The sequence below is a fragment of the Camelus ferus genome, chromosome 3 (assembly GCF_009834535.1).
Source record: "Camelus ferus isolate YT-003-E chromosome 3, BCGSAC_Cfer_1.0, whole genome shotgun sequence".
In the NCBI taxonomy this organism is placed as follows: domain Eukaryota; kingdom Metazoa; phylum Chordata; class Mammalia; order Artiodactyla; family Camelidae; genus Camelus; species Camelus ferus.
Genome location: NC_045698.1, coordinates 82,499,843 through 82,527,603, shown reverse-complemented (window position 1 = coordinate 82,527,603; position 27,761 = coordinate 82,499,843). Strand labels below are relative to the sequence as shown.

The window sequence follows — 27,761 nt, the reverse complement described above, 5'->3', positions numbered from 1 at the left end:
ATGTTATTTGACATTGCAGAATAAGTCACCTGGCACGTTCAGATCAGGATGGACATCCGTCATTTGCAACATCAAAATATGTGGCTTGTTATGTGCCCGTGGTAATTTTCCTTAACCTGGACTATTTATATATAGAAATCATCATGATCCTTTTGGTGGATTTTAGCAACAGGATGGTAGAGACAGTGAAAGCTGACACCAGACAGAAATTCTCCTCTAGTACTATTTCAGAGAGAGGAGGGAGATGAAGTGGCCTAATCTGGCTTCACAGAGGGCAACCAGACAGTCCAGGACAGGGTGCCCAAACATCAATGTGCATCAGAATCCCCTGGAGGGGGACTGCTGGACCCTATCCCCAAAGTTTCCGATTCAGTAGGTATGAAGTGGAGCACAAACACTTGTCTAAGAAACTCCAGGGGGAGCTAATACTACTGGTCCAAAGATCATATTTTGAAAATCACTGGTCTAAGATATACTGTCCCAGAAGTTTAAAAAATGGAGGTATTATTTGGAAATGGTTTGGTATTAAGTGAATCCAATCCAAAACATAGAACATAGGGTTGAGATAACTAAGCCATCAGTGACAGAAAGTAGGTGGGTAGTGGTTGAGCCCCAGAAATACGCCCCCTAAGGGCAGGTCCTTCACCACAAGATGGGGAGGTAAGTCTCACCCTAGGAAAGGTGAACAGAGCCAGATGGGGTCCTATAGCCATGATCCACATGCTGGAATCAGATCAGGACCTCAGCCCTCAAGGGAACCAGACAATATGTTGCGGAAGGTCCCTGGGGGCTGACGGAATGAATCTGGAACAGAGAGCTGCATGGAAGGGAAGCCCGGGGTGTCTCCTACTCACAAGAAAGATCTGATCCCACTAATTCACAATCCCTCTCTTTTGAAAAGATCTGAACTAACTCTACAGAACAGGAGAAATGTAATCTCTCCTGCTTCATGAAGCAAAACCAAAAATCAACAGATTATACCAGAAAAAGTTTTTCATCATTACACTGAATTACCTAACACTTAGTACAGCCCATTTTCCTAAGGAAGTCCTTCCCTGCTGCAGGAAAAAGAGAGTTTTCCATCACTAGAGGTAACCAAGAAAAGGTTGTACAAACACCCGCCAGGTACATTAAAAAAGGAATTCAATTATCCAGTGGGATGGATATTGACTGATAGTATTCATCCTATTGATTCTAAATTCTCTGAACTATCTCTATTAAGCTACTTTTTAGAAACAGAGTCAACAACCTTATCACCATTTCCATAATATTTATGTGTAAAATGTTTCTGTGGGTACTGTCATTTCAAAAGACAATGAAAACTGGGTATCTGCCTTGCAAAGTTTAACATAAATGACACTGTGCTTTTTCACACTGGCCAGTTCATTTATTTTTGACTAGTTGAAGATCATGGTAAGATGTGTCTTATCAGAATCCATGAGTTTGGAGTTCCAAAATTAGAATACCAGTACCTCACAATCCCGAGTGTGTGCATCTCTTGCCCAATGGTATCTTTACTATCTCAAAGTGTTTTCTTTAATCTTTGATGCACTCTTTCTTCTGGTCTTTCTACTGCTCACACTGTAAACTTTTAAAATAAACGTGCTTAGGCATCAACCCTGTGATGTTTATTATAAAACCTGGCAAATTTTTAATGGGATCGTTATAAATGCTGCTTGTTAAACCCAAGTGAAACTACAGGTACATCAATATTTTAAGTGGAAAGCACATCAAGGCAACATGCCACAAAGACTTAGGAGATTAGTGATGTGAGCTGGGTTTGACTCCTGGAGCCACTACCTCCTAACTCTGCGACTTTGGGAAAGTTTATTCTTTGGGGGAAAGTATGATGAAAATTGCACATAACTCACAGGAAGAGAATGCAATAATGCAGGTGGGGCACCAGCATAATAGATAAGGCAGCAGCATTTTACAGTGATTTACAAAGATTGCCTGCATCCAAATCCCAGATCTGCCACTTAGCTTTATGCTGTTAAGCAAGGTATTTAACATCCCCAGACCTGTTTCCTTGTCTTTATAATAGGGGTAGCAATATCATCTACCTCATAGGCTGGTTGTGATGATTAGCTGGGATAATACTTGGAAAACCCCTGGCACAAGCTGCTGCAGTGGTAGGCAACTCTGGGATACTGGTTCCTCTCCCAGCATCCTCTTCCCAAGTCTTCCTACTCACTTTTCCCTACCCTGCCATCCTACTTTGCCTAGAAGGAAAAAGTACTTGTAAGGCAGAGGAAGAATTCCTTTTAGGGAGAAATCATTGTCTAGGCATATACACTGAAATTCTCATTAGTTGTGAAAAGTGCTCCAGTGGCCTGGTTGAGAAAAAGAGCAAAACTGTTAGGAATAATAAAATAAGAGTATAGAGCTTCTGGAGACATGGGGGTGGTGAGGGCAGATGTGAGAGGAGTCAGCCTGTTGGAAACTTTCCAACCATGGGAGTGGCCAAGGCACTACGAGGAACCAGAGAGTCTAGTATATTCCACAAGTAGCCCACTAGGCTAAGTTGTGGGGTAGACCTTTTATCTTAATTCTAATGCTTCAGTACAGGTCTAGTACATATAATTACCTTGTCTGGGTGGTTGGCGTATGTGAACAAAAATGAATGCTGTTTCACATTTAGATTCAATGTAATGATAAAAGAAGGGAGTAGCTGAATAAAGAGAGATGAGAGACTGATAATTCAATGGAATCAGAAAATTATATCAAAAAGTGATTAGAAAAACTACTAGCCACTGTTCCCCTTCCCCAAGAAATATTTGGACAGGCTGGTGAGGATACTGCATTTCTCACTAAGCAGGATGGGGACTCTCTGAAATAATATTAAATGAAAAGTGATCAATGGGGCTGGAAAACTTGGGCCCTGACCACCATCCTTCCATCAAGACTGCTGACAGCTTGATTAGGCCAATTCTCTTTTTTCATCACTGATTTGTATTGAACATCCATATACAGCATTATTCCTATATGATAAAGTGAAATACTTGATTTCAAAGGAAGATTAGAACTTTAATGCTTATAGAATCCTAAAATCTTGAAGCCAAAAGACTTTCTGGTGATGATCTAGTTCAACCTCTTAATAGCTAGGAAACCAACCTAGAGAATGACTTGCCCGATTTTCATGCAAGTTATCAGCAGCAAATGGACTTCAGTTTTCAGCCAAGGGCAACTATCCCTTCCTTATCATTGGGCTGGCTGTTTCAAGTAAGAAAGGGAATAAAATTAAGCCTCAGTATGTAAGGGGCTCACAAAACTAGGGAGCTATTACTAGTTGTCTGCATATGTTCCTGAGTTGAGATGTTAGTTAATCCATTTTAGCAATGGATAATCTCTTTATTTCAACTACACCAATCAATGAAGTCAATGTATTATTATATCAGAGAACTTTCTAATGCTCTTCTTAGAAAATAGTATCATGATGAAACTCATTCTTTGATTTATAAAAGTGAAACTGAACATGAAAACAGGCTTATTTGATTATCATAACTTCTGACGTTTTCATTTGCTTTCCTGTGTCTTGAACTGATTTTCAGCTGAGATAAAGTGAACACAGTTGAAAAAATTCAATGCTTGTACAAAAAATACAAAACTTTTCTTTTTTTGTTGTTACAGTCTAAGTATTGAATAAGCGATTAAGCTAATTTTCACTGAATTTATGAAAGGAAAATCAACTAAACATTTTGAGTAACTCAATTTGGAGATTTGAAACCTGCAATTTTTTTTTAAAAAGTGGTTGAGTGATAAAGTCATAGATCTACAGCAATTCAATATGCTTACAGTAGTAATAATTTCACTTTAAGAGATATAAAGAAGATAAAGATGAGCTACTATATAGAAATCGGAGTTAACAGACCATGTCTTAGGGTTCTAAGTATTACTCTTTTATAATAGTTACAGTTATAAGCCTAATTAATTGAAGAAAGAATTTGACTTTGTCAATGACAAGATTTTAATCAAAAAAAATACAAAGAATATTGATTTAGACATTGGAGGAGAAATGGAGGTTCCAAAGAGTCGGGCCCCTAAGGTGTTGTAAAAGGACACTTAGAGAACGGAACTTTAATACGTAAAGAAAGGAGGTATAAGGTATAAGCGAAGAGCATATTTTCAAGTCTGCAAAGAGAATTAGAAATTAAAAATGTCAAAGATAAAGGGGCCTCTGTGGTCTAAGTAGTTACACCCAGCCTTCTATTCCACCTTCAGTTAGAGAATTTTCTATAATTCCAAAGTTATAGAGTAAAAGTACGGCTAAGCTTTATAGAAACAGCACTCCTCAGAGCCCCATTCTCCTTAATTAAGGAGTTTATTTTAAGGCAAATTATATTATCCTTAAAGACAGGGATGGAAAATATGTTTAGAGATACTGTTTGGAATGCATAGGAGAACAAACACAAGCTAGGAGCTGGCGACTTTGTTTCTCGGTCTGACTCATACCTCTCCCACCATGACCTGAGACAACTCATTAACTTCTCGGAGTTTCATTGCCATCTGCCAAAGTTTGTTTTTCAATTGTCAACTCTAAAGAATAGAAACTGACAATTCACATGTGGAGAAATACATATTTCTTAAACAACTCAGGGAAAATGTTTATCCTCTCATTTTAAAATGCAATTTAAATAAAACGTGAGAAACCAGTGAACATCTGCTAAAGAATAAGAATTTCTTTTAATGATAATAATCCTTAAGAAGTAAGGATAAAATTGGATTCCCTCATTCAATGCAATCAGCTGCTTAGACCAGATATTCTTTTATTCACTAAATCAACTAAATCTTAAACGCCCAGCCCAGTACACATTAGAAGTTCAATAAATACTCATGACCTGACTATCCCTTGGTGGCCTTGAAAACTGTTGTTTGGGAATCCATGTGGTTACAGGTAGCAAAACCATGTTTCTGGAACAGCTCACACATTAAGCTGAAACATGAAGAGTGAGGAGAAAGTTTGTTCCAGTCTGTCCTAACTCACCTCCACTGGCCAATAATTCAGTACTCTTAACTGAACAGAGGAAAAAGAAGACAGGCCTGTTTTTACAGGGAACAGTGAGCCAGAAGGTAGTGGTACCAAACGCCCCTCTCTCTAACTTCCCAATGTGAAATCTAACGTGAAATACTCTTAGGGTCCAGGTGTCCTCCCTTGGGACATGGGCGAAAGTGATGGCTCACTTTGGACTGAGGCTTGGTTGCCACTGAACCCCACCTTCAGCTGACTATTGAAAAAGGCAAGAGTCAAACTGTTGTAACACACAGTAGCTACCCACCTTCTTATGATGTATTCTGTGAGTAGGACTGTGTATCACGATGATGTGCCTGCTCCCAATCAGATGCAGGGGACTCTCCTCTTGGTCCATCTTCTGCCCACAGAAGGAGAATATACACTTCTTGCCTAATTTCCTCCCGTGGGTGTATGGCTTCAATTGCCTTTTCTTGCTTGGTGATACAAAATTTAGTAACATTAGGAACTAAAGTACTGTTGCAGTTAGCAGGCATTGACTTGATAAGGCTGTTGCTTTTTTTAATGAGAACTTACCTCTCATAAACACACTGACACTTGCTCTCCTTTCCTCCCCTCCTACAGTAAGCACAGATGCAACCTTGTGGCTGTAAAGCGCTATCATAAAGCTGCTCTCACCCAATAATTCTACCCCTGAAATTTTTTTCCAAGAAAACTGTTCAGAAGTGAAATGTCTTCAACCATAATGTTTAAATAGAAGGTAGTGGTTTGTGAATGTTGATGTAGATGAAAGGGGACATTAAGGTGATACCTGAGTTGCTGGTTCAGAAAACTGAGTAGATGTTGGTGTCACTGGCTGATGGAGCGAACGCGGGGGGTGTTGGGTAAGAATGGGGCTGCTGCATGGGCCGTGCGGTTCTCACTGCCTGGGTGGGGGGGTGGGGGAGGGCCTTTTACAGTATCACGATTCATACAAATTCAGACTTTCACAATTGTTTAAAGCAAATAAAGGTGACAGTTCAAAATTTTGTTTTCTAAACTGGCCCTCTCAACACCTATGCCTGCAGGTCATAACCAGCCCCCAGCCTGGTCTTGTATAGGTTTTTACCTTATTTACAAAGCTGCTTTAAAAAAAAAATGCTACACAGACCATATGTGCCTACAAAGCCTAAAATACTCCCATCATGCACTTTACAGAAAATGTTTGCTGACAGTTGATTTAACCCATCACTGTTCTTTACTGACATGCTCATAACTTCAAAAGACACTCAGGAATATAAAGCTCTTCAGTCTCCCTTCACATAGTATTCACATGAAATGATACTTTCCCTTCTGTGTTTGCTGGCTGAATTTTATGTCTTCCACGCTGCCTTCACAAACTTCCCCCTGCCATTGCTCCCTCAATACACAATGCTTTCTACTCCATTTTCTGATTCTGATCAACACCAGACTCAAAAGTTATACAACCAAACTTTTTAAAAGATGGATTCTGGATGAGGCTATCAGCAGCTCTTCCATGAGTGAATTTTGAATTTTAGTGCCTCAATATTTTACCTCCTCAGGTATCTTCTTAAATTTCTTAAGCTATGTTAACCCGGATGGCTAGATGTCACTCACTGGGCAACTTCAACTGATATACTGCTTACACATGTAATATAATTCTAGATTCATTTTCAGCCAACCCTTGCAATTTTTCTGTTTTGCCTATTTCTGGGTTTTTAAATGGGTTGTCGTCTTTCCTCTCCCCTCTTAAACAGCTTAGTCCACATCAATCTAAAATCTTCTGCTCTTCAGAAGATCACTTTCCATAACGTTCAGCTTTTGAGGTTTCTCAACTTCAGAATTTCTCAATGGGATTGGAATGTCATTCAGTTTTCCTGCAATATTTGTTAACCTAAAAAATAAAGTTAATGTTAAGGTAGTATTATTAAACAGATTATTATTCAAATCTATTTCTCTCGGATATAAAAATCAGATTGTTTGCTTTAAAATATACACAAAAATCTGTGTGAAAAGTCAGAGGCTGTTCCACGAGTGAGGGTGAAGAGCAGCTCGGCACAGGTGACACACTTGAGTTTTCAGTATACAGAGGAGGCTGACAGATGATGAGATGAAAAAGCAATTTAGGAGAACTAAAGAGCCTTTGGGGTGGACTTGTGAGATCTGGCTCCCCAGAACTCTAAATTTCCTCTGATATCACACCTGATTTGCTCTCAGGCACTGTAGTTTGGGGCTGATTGTATCAATGCAGAAAAGAGTTAACATGTAGGCCCGATACGGCTATCCTTTGAGTTTTGGCAAGGTTGGCCCTTGCTGGCATCTGGGAACTTAGATTTTGAGAAGGTTCCCTTCATTCCCTCACTAAGAACAGCAGTTCCCTGTGCCCAAATTGTACAAACAATGTGGTGCATGCTAAATACCTGCTTCCCTTCTAGAACCCCAGAATTCTGGTATGTGCTGTGGCAGAAGAAGCCTATGTGACCAGCCTCCTGATTAAAAACATGGATACTCTGTCTGGCAGACATTTTATGAGTCTCTTCACAATTGAGCATGTCCTGCCTGAATCCATAGGGAAAGAACTCTTGGATGCTTGCACCTGATTTCCTCTGGACTTCACTCATGCAGCCTTTCCCCTTTCTGATTTTGCTTTGTATCATCTTGATGTAACAAATCATAGTCATGAGTGATACGCTGAGTTCTAAAAGTTCTTTTAGCAAATCACCAAATCTGGGGGAAATCTTGGGGCTCCTCAACACACTATCCTTAGCTACATGTATAGGCCTGATAGATGCAGGTCAATTCACATATCCAACATCTCTAGCTACAGTAATAAGTTCAGGGACCTGCTTATAAGCCAATCACAGCTAGTAAGACCAAATGAGGCCTTTGCTGGGGCTTTTGACAGAACCTATCAGACTGGCTATTACCAAAAAGACAATAAATAAGAAATGGAGAGGATGTGGACAAAAGGGAACCCTTGTGTACTGCTGGTGGAGATGTATATTGGTTCAGCCACTATGGAAAACAGTATGGAGGTTCCTTAAAAAAACTAAAAATATAACTATCCTGTGGCCCAGCAATTCTATTTCTGGGTCTTTAGCTGAAGAAGGTGAAAACACTAACTTGAAAAGATATATGCACTCTGATGTTCACTGTAGCATTATTTACAGTAGCCAAGATATGGAAACAACCTAAGTGTCCATCGACAGATAAATGGATAAAAAAAGTGAGAAAAAAGTATTTATCTATATATATATAGATATATGTATAGATACACACACACACACACACACACACACAGGCAAATGGTATATTACTCAGCCATAAGAAAGAATGAAGTCTTGCCATGTGCAAAAACATGGATGGGCCTCCAGCATCATGCTAATTGAAAGAAGTCAAAAGAAAGTCAGATATCGTTATAGTCTCTCTTATATGTAGAATCTAAAAAGGAAAAAATAGACAAAGAGAGCAGATTAGTGAATGTCAGTGGTGGGGAGTGAGGGGTGGGAGAAATGAGTGGAGGGGATATTAAATATTAAACAGAAATAAATAAAATAATGTGGTATAAAAAGTAACTTATAAATAATTAGATACTAAATTTTATGATACCATACAGAGTTCATGACACTAATGCCTAATTGCCAGATACATAACTTTTTTCTATGCCTTCTACACACACTGCTCATTCATTAAATCAACAATAATATACTGAGGTCCTCTACTATGCTCCATCACTGTGCTAAATTCTACAATTCCAAAGTCCTGAGAACATCTCCCTTGTCTCTAAACTCTAGATCCCTCAGTCTTATTCCCTAAAGCAAAGTGCTGTGCTGAGCTCCCAGAAGCCCAAATCAGGACTGAAGACATAATTCCCCCAGTTGCTGGGAAGATTATCAGCTGATCACACACCCTCTGCAGGAATTGCTCTGCTGCTCTGTCCAAGGTCACGGCCCCTTTGCAGATCAGGTCGTAAATAATGACTAGTTAGCTCAGGACAGTTCAGAAGGGCCATCCCAGCTTCAGAGCTCCCTGAAGGATCAGCTGAGACCCTGCAGTAACTGCACCACAGCCTACTTCTCCCTCTGCATACAGCCTTGCTTCCTTTGCTTACTGACCCCGACCCCACGTGTTGATCCCAAGAGTACTCTCAAATAAATGCCCTGCCCATAAATCTCCACCTCAAAGTCAGCTTCCCAGGGAACTCATCCACCCACCCACACGTATTCTCCTCACCTGTGCTCCATAATTGAAACTCCCTCCAACCCTGACCTGAGCATTCCATTTGCCGGTCATCTCTGCAGCAAATCCATCAAAAGAGCAACTCCTCAACACACGTCATCTGAGCTAAGTGTTGGGGAAATAGTGACACTACAGTACTTGCTAGTGACATCTTTAAGATTCACTAGCAAGTACTGTAGTGTCACTTTAAGACAATTTAAGATCCATGATTAAGAAAGAAAACTATATGTTTGGTGGATTTCCAAGCATTACATGAAAGCAAGAAATTTCCAGCAAAAGGGAAGGGAGAAGAAAGAAAATTATTTGGAAACACAAAGACCTTTCTCTTGCCTTAAAGCAGAACACTATCTATTATAGCAAAGTATGAAAAGGAGAACATATACAAAAGTTCATATTAAAATTGGGGTATCAATAAATCAGAGAACAGAAAATAAAATATAAAAGGCATTAAAGTGGCCTTAACTCATTTAATTTTCCATACAACTTATAAATGTTCTTACAATTCTAAAGAAACTGGATTGGGTGAAATTTTTTATTATGATGGCATAGGTCTAAGGAGAGAAGGATTATTAATTACATGCCAGCTTCCAGTTCCTTGTAAAAATAATAACATGAAAAATTAGTAAAAAACGAAAATCTGAAAAGTTATTTGAAATCTGAAAATGTGAAGCAGTTTCCCCTGTATCTTAATTTTGACCACTTCTGCTGAATCACTTTTGCATATTTAGGTGATGAGAGCATTTAATTTGTCTACTGTAGTTAATAATGTAGCACGTCCTTCAGAGCTTGGCGTAATCTTTAAGAATCATCTGAAGCTTCTGGCTTAGCATGATGTTCCCTCTGGCCTTCAGTCTGCCACTAAAGAATGCCTGGAAAGGAGAGAGGGAAAAAAGAGTGCCAACCTTTATCATACTAATTTTATTTCTTTTATTTAAAGATCATTGTTTTGATTGAATACAACTGAGTTAACAACTCTGGACAACAAAGTTTCATAATTACAGATAGCACACATATTTTCATAGACACCTGAGAAAAAAATAAAGACTCCTTGTATATTTTAGAGAACTATAGAATAATTTATCTGAATTGACAGATCTCGGAGTTCTGCTGCAACCTACACTTCTGGCTTTAGTCTACATTCTTAAACATGAACTTGAGACCATATGAAAAAAGGCTGTCCTGTATTACAAATAATAAACATACTCAGTTCAGAACTTTAAAAGGCAGATTAGAAATATTACATTTTCATGAAAAAGAAGGCCATATAATGACAAAATACGTAAGATGTGTAACAAAGTGGTGAACAGATTCTGGGCTGTAGCATCAGAATGCCTGGGTTAAAATCTAGGCTCTGCCACTAAATGCAAGGTAAGTGTGGACCAATTACTTAACCTCTCTGAACTCCAGCTTCCTCATCTATAAAGGCATGAGAACAGCACCTAAATATGGCAGCTTTGTTGAGTGAGTTTAACAAAATAGTATGTAAAGGGCTTAGCTTAGTGTTTGGCGTGTGGTAGGAGCTAGTAAGCTCATTATTACCAAGGAAAAGGCTGCCTTGTCAAAACACTGAGGACTCCTGTGCCACTTCTGTATCTGACCTGACAGCAGAAACTTGTGCAAGCTCTCCCTTGGTGTCAAATCCCCTATCAGTAAAATAAAAATAATAATAATAATAATAAAACACAGTACAGCTTATTGAGAAAATAACATACAGAATATGAAAGGAAAAAGGAGTTTCCAGATTTTCAGCAAGACTGAAAAAAGAGTAATATCCATGTATATTTAAGACTACAAAGCAGCCCCACAAATATAATCTCACTTGAGAAGCATCAACCTGAAGTAGGTGTATCAGCAGTTCTTACCCTGAGATGACAGATGAGAAAAGGGAGGTTCAGAAAGCTTAAAGAACCTGCTCAGGCCACAGGGCCAGCAAGAAGTGGGCCAGGACTTGAACCCAGGTGTTCTCTGCTTAACAGTGTCTCCTGCCTATTAAACAGCAGCAACTTAATCTCAGAAGCAAATCCTCATCAACTGGAGGAAGAAGCAAAAACTACTCAAACTTCCTATCCCAGAAATAATAAAAGAGAGTTTCATTTAGTTAGGACGAAGTGCTAAGTATTCAAACTGGAGACTGGAATTCCAACCCTAAGACTGCTTTCCCTATGCAGATACAGAAATGATGGTCTGTGCGTCCTGCTGAGGAGTCAGTGCTTAGAACTGCCTGCTGGGTACTGAAGTCTGACAGGGACCCATGACCTAAATAAGAACACCCATCTCCTTGAGGTAAATATACCAACATTTGACGGTTGTTATTGAGTGCAAGAATTCTGTACATAAATCTTTGCTCTTATCTGTTTTCTTAGGACAAATTCCTAGAAGAAGAATTACTAAATCACGACATTTCTTAAATAAGTTTCTGGACCATGCTTGCATATTGCCAGTTTTCAAACTCTGCGCCTCAGGGCACTGGGACATCACAGCAAACGCACCAAGACACTATGGAACAGTTAAAACATTTTGAGGGAAATACAATGACACTGGCCAAACACAACATGAAAACTATTCTTGTATGGGCCTAATACTTCATAAACTGAACCCCATTAGGTATTTCTCTTGGCCTACAAGTGCCATGCAAAAAGTACTGAGACTGTACATTGCCATAAAGAAAGAAAGTCAGTGAAAATCTGCCACCGTGCTTTCCAGAAAGACTACACAAAACTAATATTCCCTCCAGCTACCTGTGAATTCTCTTATCCCACCCTTAATAACACTACTTTCTTAATGTCTGAAAATCTGAGGCAAAAAAGACATGCTTTAGTTTGCATGTTTTGGATACTGGGAAAAATTAATAGTTTTTCTTATGTATGTTAATCATTTCTATTTCTTTCATTAAATACTGGTTCATATCTTTTGCTCATTTTTTATACTTAGGCCTCAGTACTGTCCAGAATTTTTATAGGTTATAAGTACCCATATATTGTATATCACCATTTTACTTTTTCCCCAGGTCTATGGAATATCTTGTACAGTGTGACATGCAGTTTTTAATTACTGCTACTGAGTTTATGTTCCATATTTTCTATCCTTGCCTTAATCTACTCAAGTATTAATTAAAAAACTACAGTACACCAAGAAATATTTTATGCTAGGAAAGAGACATGTCTCCCTGTTCCCACAGAGCTAATATTATAGTAGGGGAGTCAAAAAGTAAACATGTAATAATTAAAGCCTGTTATAAATGCTATGAAGAATGCTATTAGATAATACAAGAGGACAGAACTATTTTGGATGAAACAAAGCCAGCCATGCAAAAAGATGGGGCTGGAAATTCCAGAAGAGGCAAATAGACATTGAAGGAGTGAAAACTGATGGGAAGGAACCGAGAGGAAAGGCAATGTAAACTGAATTAGCATTGTAAGTGATAAGGCAAGTGTGAGATGAAGCTGGAAAGATGAGCAAGGGAAACATCACATACAAAATAATAATAAGTAGTTTGGATTTCATCCAAGTGCAGAAGGAAATCTTGGAGGTTTTTGTCAGGTGGAATGACCTATAATCTGGTTTACATTTTTAAAAGATTACTCTGGCTCCTGTGTGGAGAACAGGCTGGTGGGAAGGCAAGCCCGGAAGCAGTGAGCCCAGTCAGGAAACCAGCCAGGTGAGAGATGACGGAAGCTTGGATCACGATGCTATCCCTAGTGATGAAGGGAAGCAAATGAACTCAAGACACATGCTGGAGAAAGAACAAGGAGGACTAAAGACAGAAAGAATACAGAGGAACAGAAGGAAGCCAAGAAAGTTCTTACATTACTGAGCATACTGATCTGGGTAGACAAATGATGGTGCCATTTCCTGGAAAGAAAAAGACTAGGGGAGAAAACTAAATCATGAGTTCTATGCTGGACACAGGAAGACTCCCCATCAGAGAGGCAAGGAGAGAGCTGGTTATATCACTATGGCACTCAGAGAAGACGACTGAGTGAGACATTTAAACCTGTGAGTTGTCTACATATAGAGGATTGCAAATACCACCAGATGGATGCACTCATTAAAGGAAAGAGTTATGTAGAGGAGACAGCTGAAATGAGCCCTGAGAAATACCAAAATTCAATGGCTGGGGGTAAAAGAAGATGACATCAAAGGAAATTAGGAACAGCCAAAGGTGGAGAAAGCAAAACAAGAGGATAAGGTGTCATGAAAAGCCAAGGGATGATATTATTTCAAGAAGTTGATTATTAATTGAGCTGAATGCTACTAAAAGGCTGAGAAAGACGGAGATCGAAGACTTATTCACTGGACTTAGCAAAACAGAGGTCATCAGTGACCTTCACAAGAAGAGCAGCAGTGGAGTAACAGATGTGGAAGTCATAACAGAGGGCAGAAGAGCAGTCAAGACAGGATGCTTGAATCTCTGCGGCCCAATAAAGCAGCCGCTAGCCCATGTGGCTACTGAGCACTTGAAACATGCTTAGTCCTCACTGAGATGTACTGCAATTATAAAATATACACCGCAATTTAAAGACTTCTTTAAAAAAGGACATAAAATATCCCATCAACATTTCATATTGATTACATTTTAAAATATTTGAATATATTGGGTTAAATAAAATATATTAAAATTAATTTCACTTGTTTCTTTTTAACCTTTTATCAATGTGGCTACAAGAAAAATTTAAATCACATACATGGCTTGCACTTCATGTCTATTGGACAGTGCTGGTTTAGACTATTCTTTCGTGAAAAGGAGCAGAGAAATGATATGGCATACGCTGGATGGGAATCTGATTTCAAGAGAGGGTGTTTGTTTTAGAGTCGTCAGCTTGCCTGTACACTGTGCGACAATTATGGAGTGGGATGGAAGAGACTGACACAGAAAAGAGAGGAAAGGAGAAGCAGCAATGACTTTGAGTAGTTATCTAGAGGAGGAGTGAAGAAGTCTTTGACAGGAAGAGGGACGGAACGCGCGGGAAGAAACGAAGACGGGTGCAAGTGCAGGTAGAACAGATCTGGCGATGGGAAGGTGAATGTTTTCATCTGAAAGCCTTTTTTTTTAAATGAGGCACGAAGAAAGGTCATCAGCTGAAAATGAAAGAGAGGTAGGGGTGGGGGAGTTTTGAGAAGACAAGAATGAAATACTCATATAACCAAACAAATTGGCTTCCCTTTAAATTTTTTATCACAAGCCTCAAATAGTCTCTAAGCAATGTCTAGCAATCTTACTATGAAGGTTTAGAGAGTAAGTGGCAGAGCTAAGATTCAAACTCAGAGTTATCTGATGCCAAAGAACATGTTTTTAATCACTATACTATTTTATAATTCTTTTTAAATTAGACTTTCTATCCAGGAAAATTGAACATTTCCTCCTTTATTCAAATTGCTCTGTTCCTTGTGAAGCTGTGTACTTCTCTGCAAATAAGCACTGTGCTTTTCTTATTAGGGGAGTCACTGATATTTTGTAATTTGGGTAGTGATTATAAACAAATGTTTCAAATTATATCTTTTAGTTGGTTGTGCTGCTATGTGAAAGCTATTTTTAAATAATTATTGTGCATTCAACCACATGTTTGAACTCCTCCAATCTAAGAATCAATTAGTTGATAATCTTGGGATTTTTAGCTACATAATCACAAATCAAAAATAACAAAATTTTCTCCTCCATTCTAATTGCTACATCAGTTATTTTAATTTTGTGTGTTTGTGGCTTGGTAAAAAGTCTCAGAACAATATTAACTCATAATGGTCAGAGAGGGCACTCTTGTTTTAATCATGATTTTCCACTGAAATGGATCTAAAAGCTTAACCTTCAGTAAGACACTGGCTGTTATGTTCTTTCCATTTCCAGTTTTTGATGATCAGTAAGACAAGTTCTTAATCTTATATAACAGGAATGAATGTCTACTTTTATGAAATAATCTCACCTAAAAATTTGCTTTTAAAAAGTATCAGCTGAAAAACTCCATTAGAAAAATACATGATCTGTCAACTCAAAAAGTGCTATCCACTCTGTCTTCTTCAGAGTTGTAAGGAATCTGTCTTATAAATCAGAATTTGAGTCACCTGAAAACTGCAACTGTCAAAGAAGAAGCAATCAGGACAAACAAATTAACATTTTAAGAACTTTACCTTCTGAGGATCAAGCTTGCCCAGGACCATGTCCATGAAATCTTCATCTGAAAGTGTGATGGTTGTATCAGCGGAACCTTTCGCAGGGCCTTGATACACTTTTCCAGAACCATTTTTTAGGTCAATAGCTGGGAAAAATAGGATGAAGCCAATATGTATCATTTTTTTTTCATAATATGAGAATAAAATAAACCAACTAAAATGCATATATTTTTACAGTTTCCAAGTTACTGTGGTACTTATTCTAAATTATATATTACCTATCATTTAGAAAAAAATTTTTAATACTTTACTTTTTGAGATATCTTTTTTATAAAGAATGTGTTCTTCTAAATAGTCAAATCAATATGTATTTTTCTTCACTGAAGAACTTTATACAACAGAGATATTTTAAATGTGAATCTATGTAGGATAACATAAGGAAGCTGTATAAAGTTATATGGTTAAGGCATTTAGATTCAGATATAGACTACAGTCAACAAAGGAAGAAAGCTGAATTTTGTAACAGCTGCATGTTGCTTGGGTTGGGGGAAGGGAATGCACACTCAAATCAACTTTCAAAAACCTGAAATCATCAAAGGTTCTGTCATATGGATAAAAAAGTAAATCAAATTTTTAAAAATATCCTTATTAGTTTATTACACTTATAATTCACTTATAAAATGTTTTTTGCCCTAATTGTTATGAATAAACATTAAAATTGCCTTCTTTCCCCTTAACCATTTTTGACAGAAGGTTTAAGTGTCCCAGAAACAGGCTGGGTAACTGGGAAACCTATTAAAAATTTACCTTCATTGCTTGCTATATAACATTTATAGGGCTTTATGCCAAAGTTACATTTTAGAAAGTTTTGACTGTCTCGTATATGACTGACACCAGTCATCCAGGAAGCCCAATTAGACTCATCCATTGTCAGCCTCGTGAGTGTGCTTTCTCCTGCCACAGTGAAGAAGCTATAATCGCATCCCTCTCCCTAAGGCTGAGGAGGGAACTCACAACATAGGGTCAGGGAAAAGCTACACATACATAAGAAAACCCAGAGTGCTTAACTACATTCTGCTTAGCCAAGCCCTGCTCCAGAGAAAATTAATAGTGGACACAGAGAATTCTGCCAACTAAACTAGAAAAAAACAACTTGACTATAATGGTTACCATGGGGAAGAGAAAGGGCAAGAAGGGGGCTTTTGCTCTGAGTGTTTCATCCCCTCACTTCATTGTTAAGTTTCTTCTGTGAGTGTCAGACAACATGCAACATACTGAAAGTGAGGCATGAAGTACAAAGCTCTGTTTGTATTGGCACTTACATGTTACAAATGTGTTTTCATGTATGATCTGTATAGTTAAAAAGCAAGAAAGGTAGAAAAAGAAAAGGCGGCAGGCAGGCAGGGAGGGAGCAGAGAAGAGGGAGGGGCAGGGATCATGGGAGAGAAAGGAAAGACCAAAGAAAAGCAAACCTCTGGCAATCAACAGACAACATTCATGGTTTTAATTCTTCACAGTAAGTCTAAGGCCCACTATACATACCAGTCCTGCTCAGGAATAAAACTGGACTCACACATGCTAACGCTTCAGTGCGGAATAAGTCTCTTAGCTGACGAAGGGCTATCCACCTGCCCTCTCACACACTTGGTTTTACATGCTGCTTCACAGCCATGACTCTTATAAAGGAATAAAACATTTTTTCCGTGGAGAGCTAATAACTAGTGATGATAAAAGAAAAGAAGACTTAGAAAGGGAGGTTCTTGGAAAGAATACGGAAGTTTGGGGTAAAGGAGTGGAACTTTCAATTCCGCAGTGGCTCAAGTCATTGTCTACACATGCTCCTACAGGAGAAGCATCACTCACCACCAACACATTGAGTTTACACATGCCTGTCAGGTCACAGTTAATCTTACTGAAATGAAGAAACAAATGATATGTCTTTTCTTTCAGTGGTAGAGTGTATTTTAAAAGCTTATGAATGATTTTAGCTCTATATTTATATAATCATTAAAGCAATGAAAAAGTTCATAAAATTTTCAGTTATACTTTACAGAATTTAATAGGGGAGGGAGAGGTGTTAGATGAGAACATGCATTTGGTCTCAAAGATCTCTGACATCTTTAGGATATATACCTTACAGATCATAAAGGGCTACCATAGGAGAAAAGTTACTTATGTTGATGCTTTCTCCCATTTAGATTATAAATTCTTTGCAGAAGGAGAATGGCCTATCTTTGTATCCCTTACTCCTCTTTGACTAGATAGTATTTAGTAACTGCTTGTTAAATGGATGAGTAGAAAAGTACACAGAAGAAACATGCCTATAAAAAAAAATAATGAAAACAAAAAAAGCCTTAGGTAAAAAAGAGGGTTTTAAAAAAAATTACACCAAGGACACAATACTTTCATGTTATTCTTGCCAAAATTTCATAAATGCAATCTAATAATAATGAAGAAATATTAAATAAACAGAGAAACATCCTACAAAATAACCGATCTCTACTCTTCATATATCAAGGTCATGAAAAACAAAGACTGAAGAACTCATCCAGATTAAAGAAAACTAGAGAGACCTAACAACTAATGCAATATATGACGCCAAATTGTACTCTGATCAGTTCTTTTTCTTCCTTCACTTCTATTATTGATGTTATTATTATTATTACTATTATTATTAGTTTGCTATAAAAGACAACACTGGGGCAAGTGGTGAAATATTAATAAGGTATGCAGAAGAGATAACAGTACATTTATCAATGTTAATTTCCTGATATTGATAATTGTTCTGTGAATAGAAAAGAGAAAGTCTGTTTTCAAGAAATGCTACTGGAGTATTTAAGGATAAAGGGACAAGAAAGGGATAAGTTTCATGCCTGAAAATTACTCTCAAAATCTTCAGAAAAATAGTAATATATATAATGAAAAGAAAATAATAAAGAAAATGGAATAATATGTTAACCATCTTGAGAAACTGGTGAAGGACAGACATAAATGCTTCATACTATTCTTGTAACTTTTCTGTAAGCCTGAAATTATTTTAAAATAAACAATTACAAACAGATGTTAAGATGAATAACACATATAGCAAGATGGAAAGCCATAGCAGTGTTAAGTGATTTTGTGTGTAAATGCAGTCAGGGGCTGTGCTGGTAAGACGGGGAGCAGCGAGTGTTGCTAAGAGAACAGAGATTAACCCGAAGTAGATGTATCCTCCAACAAGCAGGCTCCCATCCCTGACTGGACAGCATATTTCTCTCCAAAGGTCATCTTTCAAGTCCTTTTCTATAAACACATGAGACTCTCATTTAGGGCCCAACTCAAAATCTGGAACAAATGTCCTCAAGATACAGTGTATATCCAAGCTGAGAAACCCTCAAGGGTAAACTGCTTTAACAGCTAGAAGATGAGCACCAACCCAGGAGCTAAGAGATTCTAATGATCAAATGGTATCCTCAAGAATGAACCTATTCTGATCTTAAAAGAATGCCAGTCGCCAAATTTGTATACATTCTTCCACTTTGGGGCAAATTTCCAAGATCCAAAACAGATGATCTCTAACATTCACAGAACCACAGTCACTGTCACACAGGGCATAATGGATTAAGTATATATTTGTAGACTTAGTGCTACACAATTAATTATGTTTATATTTTTAAAAACCGTACTCACTTCGTTACTTAACAATATCCCAGCAAAAATGCACAGTATTTCTATAACCTTGCTACGTAAATGTAAAATCCAATCACACTTCTCCAATGGAAATGATTACAAATATGTGAAAGGAAACCAAATTTCTTGTAGGAGGAAAACAAACTGCTCAATGCCAATCAGCTTAAACCTATCATCCTAAGGAAAACAAAAACATTTTTTTTACTCAGTGACACTGTATAGTTATTACACAAAAATAAATGTTTTTGTCAAAAGTTTTAGTTGTCTGGAAATTTTGCTGCTAATGGATACATTCAAACAATAATTAGATACTTATTTGGAAACATGGGATTATATTTGGGCTTAGAATTACAATAAATTGTATATTTAAAATGTGTGGGTCAAATTCTAAGATGTTTACTTTATTTATAGACAAATGGAAATACCAGAGCCATTATTCTACAAACCATGAACAGCAGATAATCTTGTAGAACCAACAAAGATCTCCTTTAATTTTCTTCCTGTGTGCCATGAAACCAGAGTGGCAAAGCTAATACTCTGAGTTCCAACTACTGTTTCCACAAATATAGTTTCCAACTCTCTGCCTCTGGCTGTGCACTTACTCCTAAATTCCAGGCCCATAGTTCCCACAATCTAGTCCAGATCTCAGTCTGCTACAGTTTTGGCATCACAGTTTATTATTGTTTCTCCCAAACTTCTCTCCTCTCCCATGTTTTGCACTTCTAGTAATGGAGTCAACATCCTCTGTCACTCAGACTCAAAACTTGGCATTAGTTTTGACTCTCTCGTTCCTCTTATTTTCCAGACGTGCATGACAGGCCTCAGAGGCACCTTACCTCAAAAGACACAGCTATGACTCCTCTTCCTCCACAGCCAGAGCCAACCCTGACACCAGACCTCTCCCAGTGCTCTCCAGACTCACTTGGTTTTTTAAAAAAAATCCCAACACAGACATGCATTCTGCCCAGAGATCTGCTGTTGGTGGTATTTGGATGGCAAGTTAGGGGAAGAAATGGGGAAGATGGGCACAGTCCAGGATCTCTGGGTTAGAATGCATCTCCCAGGCCACTGATCCCAAATCCCTGGGTTCCTACACTTGCTCAAGGTCAGGCACATGTATAACTTCAGTTATACAGGTGAACTGAGGAGCTCAGCCTGTTCTCTGGAACCAGGTTCCCACAGTAATGTTTAATAATTTAAAATACAAAGAATTTGGTAGTTAACTGTTTAGCAAAACATTTTTAAAACTTCATATAAAAAAAAAGGCATTCCCTAAGTCAAAGCATTTGATCATCTATTTCATGTCATGAAGTGCCAAGATGCAAAATACAGATGCCAACATTGAATCATCTTCTAAAATACCGTAAGCTGGAAGACCTAGATAGTATCTACTGCTGCCAGCTACCGTGATTTAGCTCAGTGACACAAAGACTGAAAAAACAACCAGAACTGAAAAAGGTTACACAGCTAAGAATCAAATCCAGTAACAGGCAGATAACCAATGGTGGTGATGGTGAACCTTTCAGAGAAAGCTTTAAGATCCAATTTGACCATTAGCTTTGATAAATAAGGACCTGAAGAAGAGATGATATAACAAACAAAAACCACAAAGCATCAAAAATTAGTAGTTATTAACAGGATTCCAATATTCCCATTTTTCTAATATAAGAAAAAACCCTTTTGCTGGGTTAACTATAGGTAATTATTAAATGTAAGCACATTTTCCAATGCTGTCTACTTGGAAAGAGTCACCAAGATAAGGGGAAAAATCTTGGTTGGTTATTGACATTATACTAAAGGAAACTATTTGCCAGACTGAATCACTTGTATACTTTATAAATTCCTACAGAGTTCTATTCTGCCAACTTTGAGACACACAGTTCTGGCACACTTTCTCACTCATGGATCTCATTCCTCTCCTTCATCAATATCTTCAAAAATCCTGTGCTTTATATTTATAACTCAACTTCTAATATAGCTTCACCCAGAAGGAAAAAGTTAAACTCCATCATGGACAGGTAGAAAGAAGAAAGAAAGGGAAATGATGACACCTATATTACTGTTATCTATGAAGTTTTTTAGAAAAAAAAATCAGACACTTTAAAATTGGGGGAACTAAATACATATTACATGTTTGACTTCCTTCATTCCTCTTCTGAATTAACATCCTGTAAGTACAAATGTCCTCCAGAAGAATGAACATCAAAATGTTAACTGTGGGTAGTGGGATTTACATCATGACTTTCGTCTCTGTACCTTTATATACCAAATTTTATATAATGAGCACATACCCTCTAAAAGGAATAGCAATTGTTATATTAAAAAGAATCTTGTTTATATTAAACCAAAATCACTTAAACAAAACTTCAAAATATTTTCTAAGAATGTGTAATAGAAGATTATCCCCAATAGTTCCAGGCGATTTAAAGGTAGACTGGTAATTTTTTGGTCTAAGTGGGCATTTACAGTGATCTTTAGTTGTAATGAGGAATAAAACAGTCATTTTCAAGGCACTTAAATAGGCACTCTAAAATAGCAATCTTAGAGTAAAATATAATGAAAATCTACAAAACATTAGCTTCTACTTTGCAAGTAAAGTCCCAAACCTAAAGATTTTTCCCTTAAAAAAATGTTGATATAGACATATTACCTGCATGGTATGTGGTGTACAAATATTGAATGAAGATGGTTCATACCATCAGGTGTGGGACTTGCAGAAACACAGACTGCAGTCCTTGCTTCCAGGTACCACCATGGTATACTACATCTCATACATCAGCCCACAGTCCCCACAGGAGGATTATAACCAGCTGGAGTTGGGTCTAAATGTTTATATGGTCCTGGAGTATAAGTCGATGACAGCCACTTCCAGGGGCTCTTAGCTAGCCTTAACTACATGGGATCCAACTGTGTTTTACAACTGTGAAGGAAGGAAAAAATCTTTGAGCTAAAAACTATTCTGGATACTTCCTATCCCAATTAGTAGGCAGACTCAAGGGACCACAGCTGACCAGCTACAAATGAAAGGATCCTGTCCCTGTGGATGTCAAGATGGAAAACATGAAAAATCAAAAAGATATGGTGAACATTCGCTGGAACACGGTATTTCTCCAACAACTCTAGAAGACGGAATGCTCTGTAACATAAAAGTAAGGTTAGAATACTTTGTAAAGAAAGAATACATTATAAATCAAGATAAGGTTAGAATACTCCATAATATAAAGATAAAAGAAATGACAGCCAAAGTTCATTAATAGCATGTTTTATGATTCAAAATATAAATAGCACGTAGGCTATGGAATGAATGTTTGTCTCCCTCCAAAATCCGTATGTTGAAGCCCTGATCCTCAATATGACAGTATCTGATGGAGCCTTTGGGAGGTAATTAGCTTTAGACAAGGTAATGATTGTAGAGCCTCCATAAGGGGATTAGTGTACTTATAAGAACAGACATGACAGAGATAATGTCTCTCTCTGCCTTGCAGGGAAACAGCAAGGAGGCAGCCATCTGCAAACCAGGAAGAGGGTTCTCACCAGAACCCAACCATGCTGGCACCCTCATCTTGGACTTTCCAGCCTCCATACTATGAGAAAATAGTGTTTAACCCACCTACTCTATGGTATATTTGTTATAGCAGCCTGAACTAAGATATGCTCATTGTTGGAAGAAGCAGCTAATCAATCTATAATTGACTGATGATGAGAAAAGAGGATGGATGTACACTCTCTTCACTGTCCTTAAACCTACTTAGAAACAGCACAGTGAAATCTGATGAAGCCATGTATTTTCCTGTCACAACATACAGACAATAAATACTTAGAAAGTTGCCAACAGATCTGGCTGATTAGCAAAGTGAGTCAACAAAAGTGCTAGTGCTTTATCACATAGACCGAAGAAAAGAGAAAATTATCTAACCTAGAAAATTTTTTTTACTCCACTTTGGTAATTTCATCTTACCTTCCCCAATTTTACTCTAAGAATTAAAATAAAATTAGGCAGTACAAACTTTTAATATACCACAGCATAGAAAAGTTTGTGCCATGATTAAGAATGTAGTTATACGGCAGATGCAAAAGATGTGGTAGAATTTTTTGTTCCCTTTCTCTTTTTATCATCTAATTTCTCTTTCTTCATAAAATGGTACCAGGGTCCTCCTGGACCTCCCTATAAGTGGAAAAGTGACTGCTTTTTTTCTGCTGCAACTTGGCTTATTTCAAATGCCTTGCCAGGTTGCTAACACAGCACTCTACTAGATAATTTCCCTAGATTAGGTATAATTTGTATCTTTGATTGCCATCTGGATAGTCTCTTCAGAAAGTGGTGCTGGGAAAGCTGGACAGCCTCATGTAAATCAATGAAGTTAGACCACTCTCTCACACCATAAACAAATTCAACACGACTTAAAGACTTAAATATAAGACATGACACCATAAAACTCCTAAAAGGGAACACAGGCAAAACATTCCCTGACATAAATTGTAGCAATGTCTCCCAAGGAAAAACAAATAAAAGCAAAAATAAATAAATGGGACTTAATCAAACTAAAAAGCTTCTGCACGGCAAAGGAAACCATAAACAAAACAAAAAGACAACCTATGGAATGGGAGAAAATATTCCCAAATGATGTGACCAGTAAGAGATTAATTTCCAAAATATATAAACAGCTCATATAACTCAATATTTAAAAGAAAACTCAATCAAAAAAATACACAGAAGATCTAAACAGACATTTAAGAAGACATACAGATGGCCAACAGGCACATGAAAATATGTTTCACATCACTAATTATTAGAGAAATGCAAATCAAACTACAATGATGTTTCACCTCACACCAGAATGGTCATCATTAAAAAGTCCACAAGTGATAAATGCTGGAGAGGGTGTAGAGAAAAGGGAACCCTCCTACAATGTTGGTGGGATTGTAAATTGGTGCAGCCATTATGGAGAATAAAATGGAGATTCCTTAAAAAACTAAAAATAGAGTTACCCTATGATTCTGCAATTCTACTGCTAGAAATATATCTGGAAAAGATGAAAACTCTAATTCAAAAAGACACACGCATCCCAATATTCATAGCAGCACTATTTACAATAGTCAACATATGGAAGCAACCTAAGTGTCCATCAACAGATGAATGGATAAAGATGATGTGGTGTGTATACACACACACACATATATATATACAATGGAATATTACTCAGCCATAAAAAAGAATGAAATAATGCCATTTGTAGCAACACAGACAGATCTAGAGCTCATCATACTAAGTGAAGTGAGTCAGATAAAGACAAATAATACATACCATTTATTTGTGGAATCTAAAAAGTGATACAAATGAATTTATTTACAAAACAGAAACAGATTCACAAACATAGAAAAGAATCCTATGGTTACCAAAGGGGAAAGGTAGGGGGCAGGGATAAATTAGAGTGTGGGATTAACAGATACATATTACTCTCTATAAAATAAACAACAAGGACCTACTGTATAGTACAATGAACTATATTCAATAACCTGTAATAACCTATAATGGAAAATAATCTGAAAAAGAATATACATATGTTATATATATATATATATATACATTATATATGTATAACTGAATCACTTTGCTATATACCTGAAACTAACACAAAATTATAAATCAACTGTATTTGAATTTAAAAAAATAGTAATCATGCTTTTATATTGATAATTAAGGTGATAACCCAAATTATTCACCTCTGGAGATAAAGAAAACAATTTTAAAGCTGTTAAAATAAAATGAGACTTACTCAAAACTTAAAAACATTTCATTTAACCTGATGTACTTTATGTTTAAGAGGAATCTAAAGATTAGTTAAAGAAGCATACAGCTAAGACGAGTGTTTAAAGCACTAATTTCAGATGTTACAATGAAATCTTCAAAACAGATATTTTCATTTTAATTGATTCTCTACATCTCTAAAACACATACCTACCTTTGGGTGCCCTGAAATCTATTACTTCCCATAAAAAAAGACTTACCAAAGAAGGTAAGACTTACCTACCTTCAAGGAGACAAGCTTTAATTATAACAAGGATACTTTATCTCTACTTAGTAAGGGTTAGTTTAGAACATTATAAAGCCACAGAGAAGACTTACTCCACTTCGCTGCAGTATTTCCACCTTTCGTGATATGCCACTCAAATACAGCATTTACTTTCTTCACCACCTCTCGTCCGATACCCTGAAGGCGGAGACCTATTTCCTCAAACACAAGGGTACTCTGAAGCTCCCCACCCTACCAAAAGAAGAAAATTTAATAATTTAATTTTTAAGGTTCATAAAAATGACTCAAGGGGGGAAAACTACTACAAAATAAATGTGCAGTAAGGTGATTTTTTTTTTAAAAACCTGCACATAAATAAGACAAACTAGATTTTTTCATAGTAGGTTTCTTTCATACCTTTCCTTATATTTATTTATGTCATCCAGAGCCTCAGTCCTCTTAATTAAAGAACTTTACTCTTATCAGAATTCAGAAATAATATTCTAAAAGTAGACTAGGAACTGGAAAACCTATGTCCTAACTAACTTCAGCTAGAAGACAATAAACAAATTAACTTCTGGGTCTCATTTCTTTATCTGTAAAATGGGACTAAATTCCATGAAACCTGAATTTCTTTCTAGTTTTAAAATTTCTTAAGTTATTGATCTTAGATTCTTTTTAAAGAGATTTTAATTTTCAGTCAGTTATGTGATAATATCGCTAATGACAGACAATTTAAGATCATGGTTTTGAAAAACCTCAACATTACAAAGTTAATATTTTGGAAACAGAGAACACATTTTTGTTCAAAGTCTCAGCATGTGAATAGAGAATATCACAAATGTTTTAATAAATAATACATGCTACTGTTTTTATATATAGATTCAAAACTTTACACAACTCTTTAAATCAAGAAAAAGGTAACTAATCAAGAAAAAGTTACAGGATATGTAACTTTTTAATCTATTTTTCCCCAAAATCCTGTTTGCTTAAGATTTTTCATTAAACAACTGATTTAGTTACTCTAAAACTAGAAAATTAATTATAGCCCTTTGAAAGATACCCTAATAAGAGTTTTAAAAAAATTCGTAAGTTGTCGAAACATTCCTTTTATTCCAAGCAGTTTTGAATTAATGTCCTCCAGTTCAAGAATTAAGAATCTTTCACAGCTCTTGATTTTCTAAAGCAGCTGAACATCCTTAAAAGTGATCTTGGCTGAAATTTACAAATCAAGGTATGACTTGGATACCAATGTTTATTACCTACCTCAGATGGTGTCTTAGCTAAAATATCAGATGTTGGCACAAGATCCACATATGCATTTGAAATGACGATATCTCCAGTTTCTTGGATCTTACAAAAAGTACAAGAGGGAAAAAGAAAAACCCAGTTCACTCTCATAATTCCAATGAAAATACAATTTCCTTGTGAAACAGTATCAAGTCTTTTAAAAGAAATTTACATTTTTCTTCATATGTAAAAGAAAATAATCCAAATTAAATACATAGTTCATAAATTAAATGTCAAGATGAATACACATGAAGGCTTACTCATTTAATACAACTGTTACTAACCCTAACTGTAGAATCAACTGGAGCACTTTTAAAAAATACTTATGACCAGGTCCCATCTCCAAAAATTCCAATTTAAATCATCTGGGGTGGAGCCTGAGCATTGATATTTGTGGGATTTCTTTTTTTGTTTTAATCCAAGTGTGCTTAATGGGAAGCCAGGTTGCGAATTGTTGAATTCTTAAAAACGGTAAAGGGCATGCTAAAATATCCACATGAGGTAGTGATACTCAAAGTGCATTTGCTCTGTTAATACAGAATAAAATTGGCTAGAAATAGACCACAGTGGACTTTTTAAAGTAATAATTCTTATTTCTAGTTCTTATTTCAAATAGGAAGTGTACATAGCCTTCTATCAAAATAGTAATTAAAGGAACTCAAATTCTAATTTCTAATACTTCATTTAAAATTATTCCAATGGTATTCTTTCATAAAACTATGGTATTGCTACAAATATATAGGATAATGCCTAAAATTTAAGGTAGCATTTATTAAAATTGATTTTTAACACTCAAGAAGGTCATTCTCCCTTGACTACTTCCCATCATACTTCAGAAAAAAAGATGTTTCAATTTGTTCATTTTATTTCAAATTACATACAGTGGAAAGCACACAAAGAAACAATTCATGAACAAAATATGCTTCAGTAAATTACTTTCTTGTAAAGGGAGGAAAAGGATTCCTTTAATAAATAACTTCTAGAAGAAGAATACCTCTAATCACTGAAGGGAAAATAATCTCCAAAAATTCTGATTTAAATGCTTGCGGTGGAGCCTGAGCATTGATATTTGTGGGCTTTCTTTTTTTTTTTCTTTTTAATACAAGTGTGCTTAATGGGGAACCAGGGAAATATACTGAAAAGATAAGATGATGCGCTTAGAATTTATCAAAATGGCAAGAATATATTATATTTGATATTAAATTATTTCTCAACCCTTTAAGTCTGTCTCTACAGGAATTATTTCTGTACTGTTTATCATTAGAAAATAAACCTGCAATGTTGTCGTGGTCCTTAACACTGTTAGTTCATAATCTTACTCAAAAAATAAAACTGAGACAAAATAATTAGAAATAAGAGGGTTCCAGAATATGTGGCACCAATATTGAATGCAAGAGGATTTCAGAGAAAGCCAGTATCTGTGTCTGTACAGGTCAGGGGAAGGGAGTAGTAAAGGACTGCCTCGAAGGAAAAAG

General features: G+C 36.7%; 2 protein-coding genes across 2 annotated transcripts in view; both read right to left on the bottom strand.

Annotated features, from left to right (window-relative positions):
- The window catches only part of FAM170A (family with sequence similarity 170 member A), a 56,884-nt gene extending 48,895 nt beyond the window's left edge, over positions 1-7,989 (bottom strand). Inside the window, exon 1 of the mRNA XM_006176024.3 lies at positions 5,277-7,989. The gene's annotated coding sequence lies outside the window, so the exon portion shown is untranslated. The remainder of the gene's footprint in view (positions 1-5,276) is intronic.
- Positions 7,990-9,726: 1,737 nt separating this feature from the next.
- The window catches only part of HSD17B4 (hydroxysteroid 17-beta dehydrogenase 4), a 74,782-nt gene continuing 56,747 nt past the window's right edge, over positions 9,727-27,761 (bottom strand). The window contains exons 21-24 of the mRNA XM_006176022.3: positions 26,263-26,349; positions 25,110-25,248; positions 15,332-15,459; positions 9,727-10,077 (exon numbers count right to left, since the gene is read on the bottom strand). Coding sequence (XP_006176084.2) covers positions 9,988-10,077; positions 15,332-15,459; positions 25,110-25,248; positions 26,263-26,349 — 444 coding nt within the window. The 3' untranslated portion in view covers positions 9,727-9,987. The remainder of the gene's footprint in view (positions 10,078-15,331; positions 15,460-25,109; positions 25,249-26,262; positions 26,350-27,761) is intronic.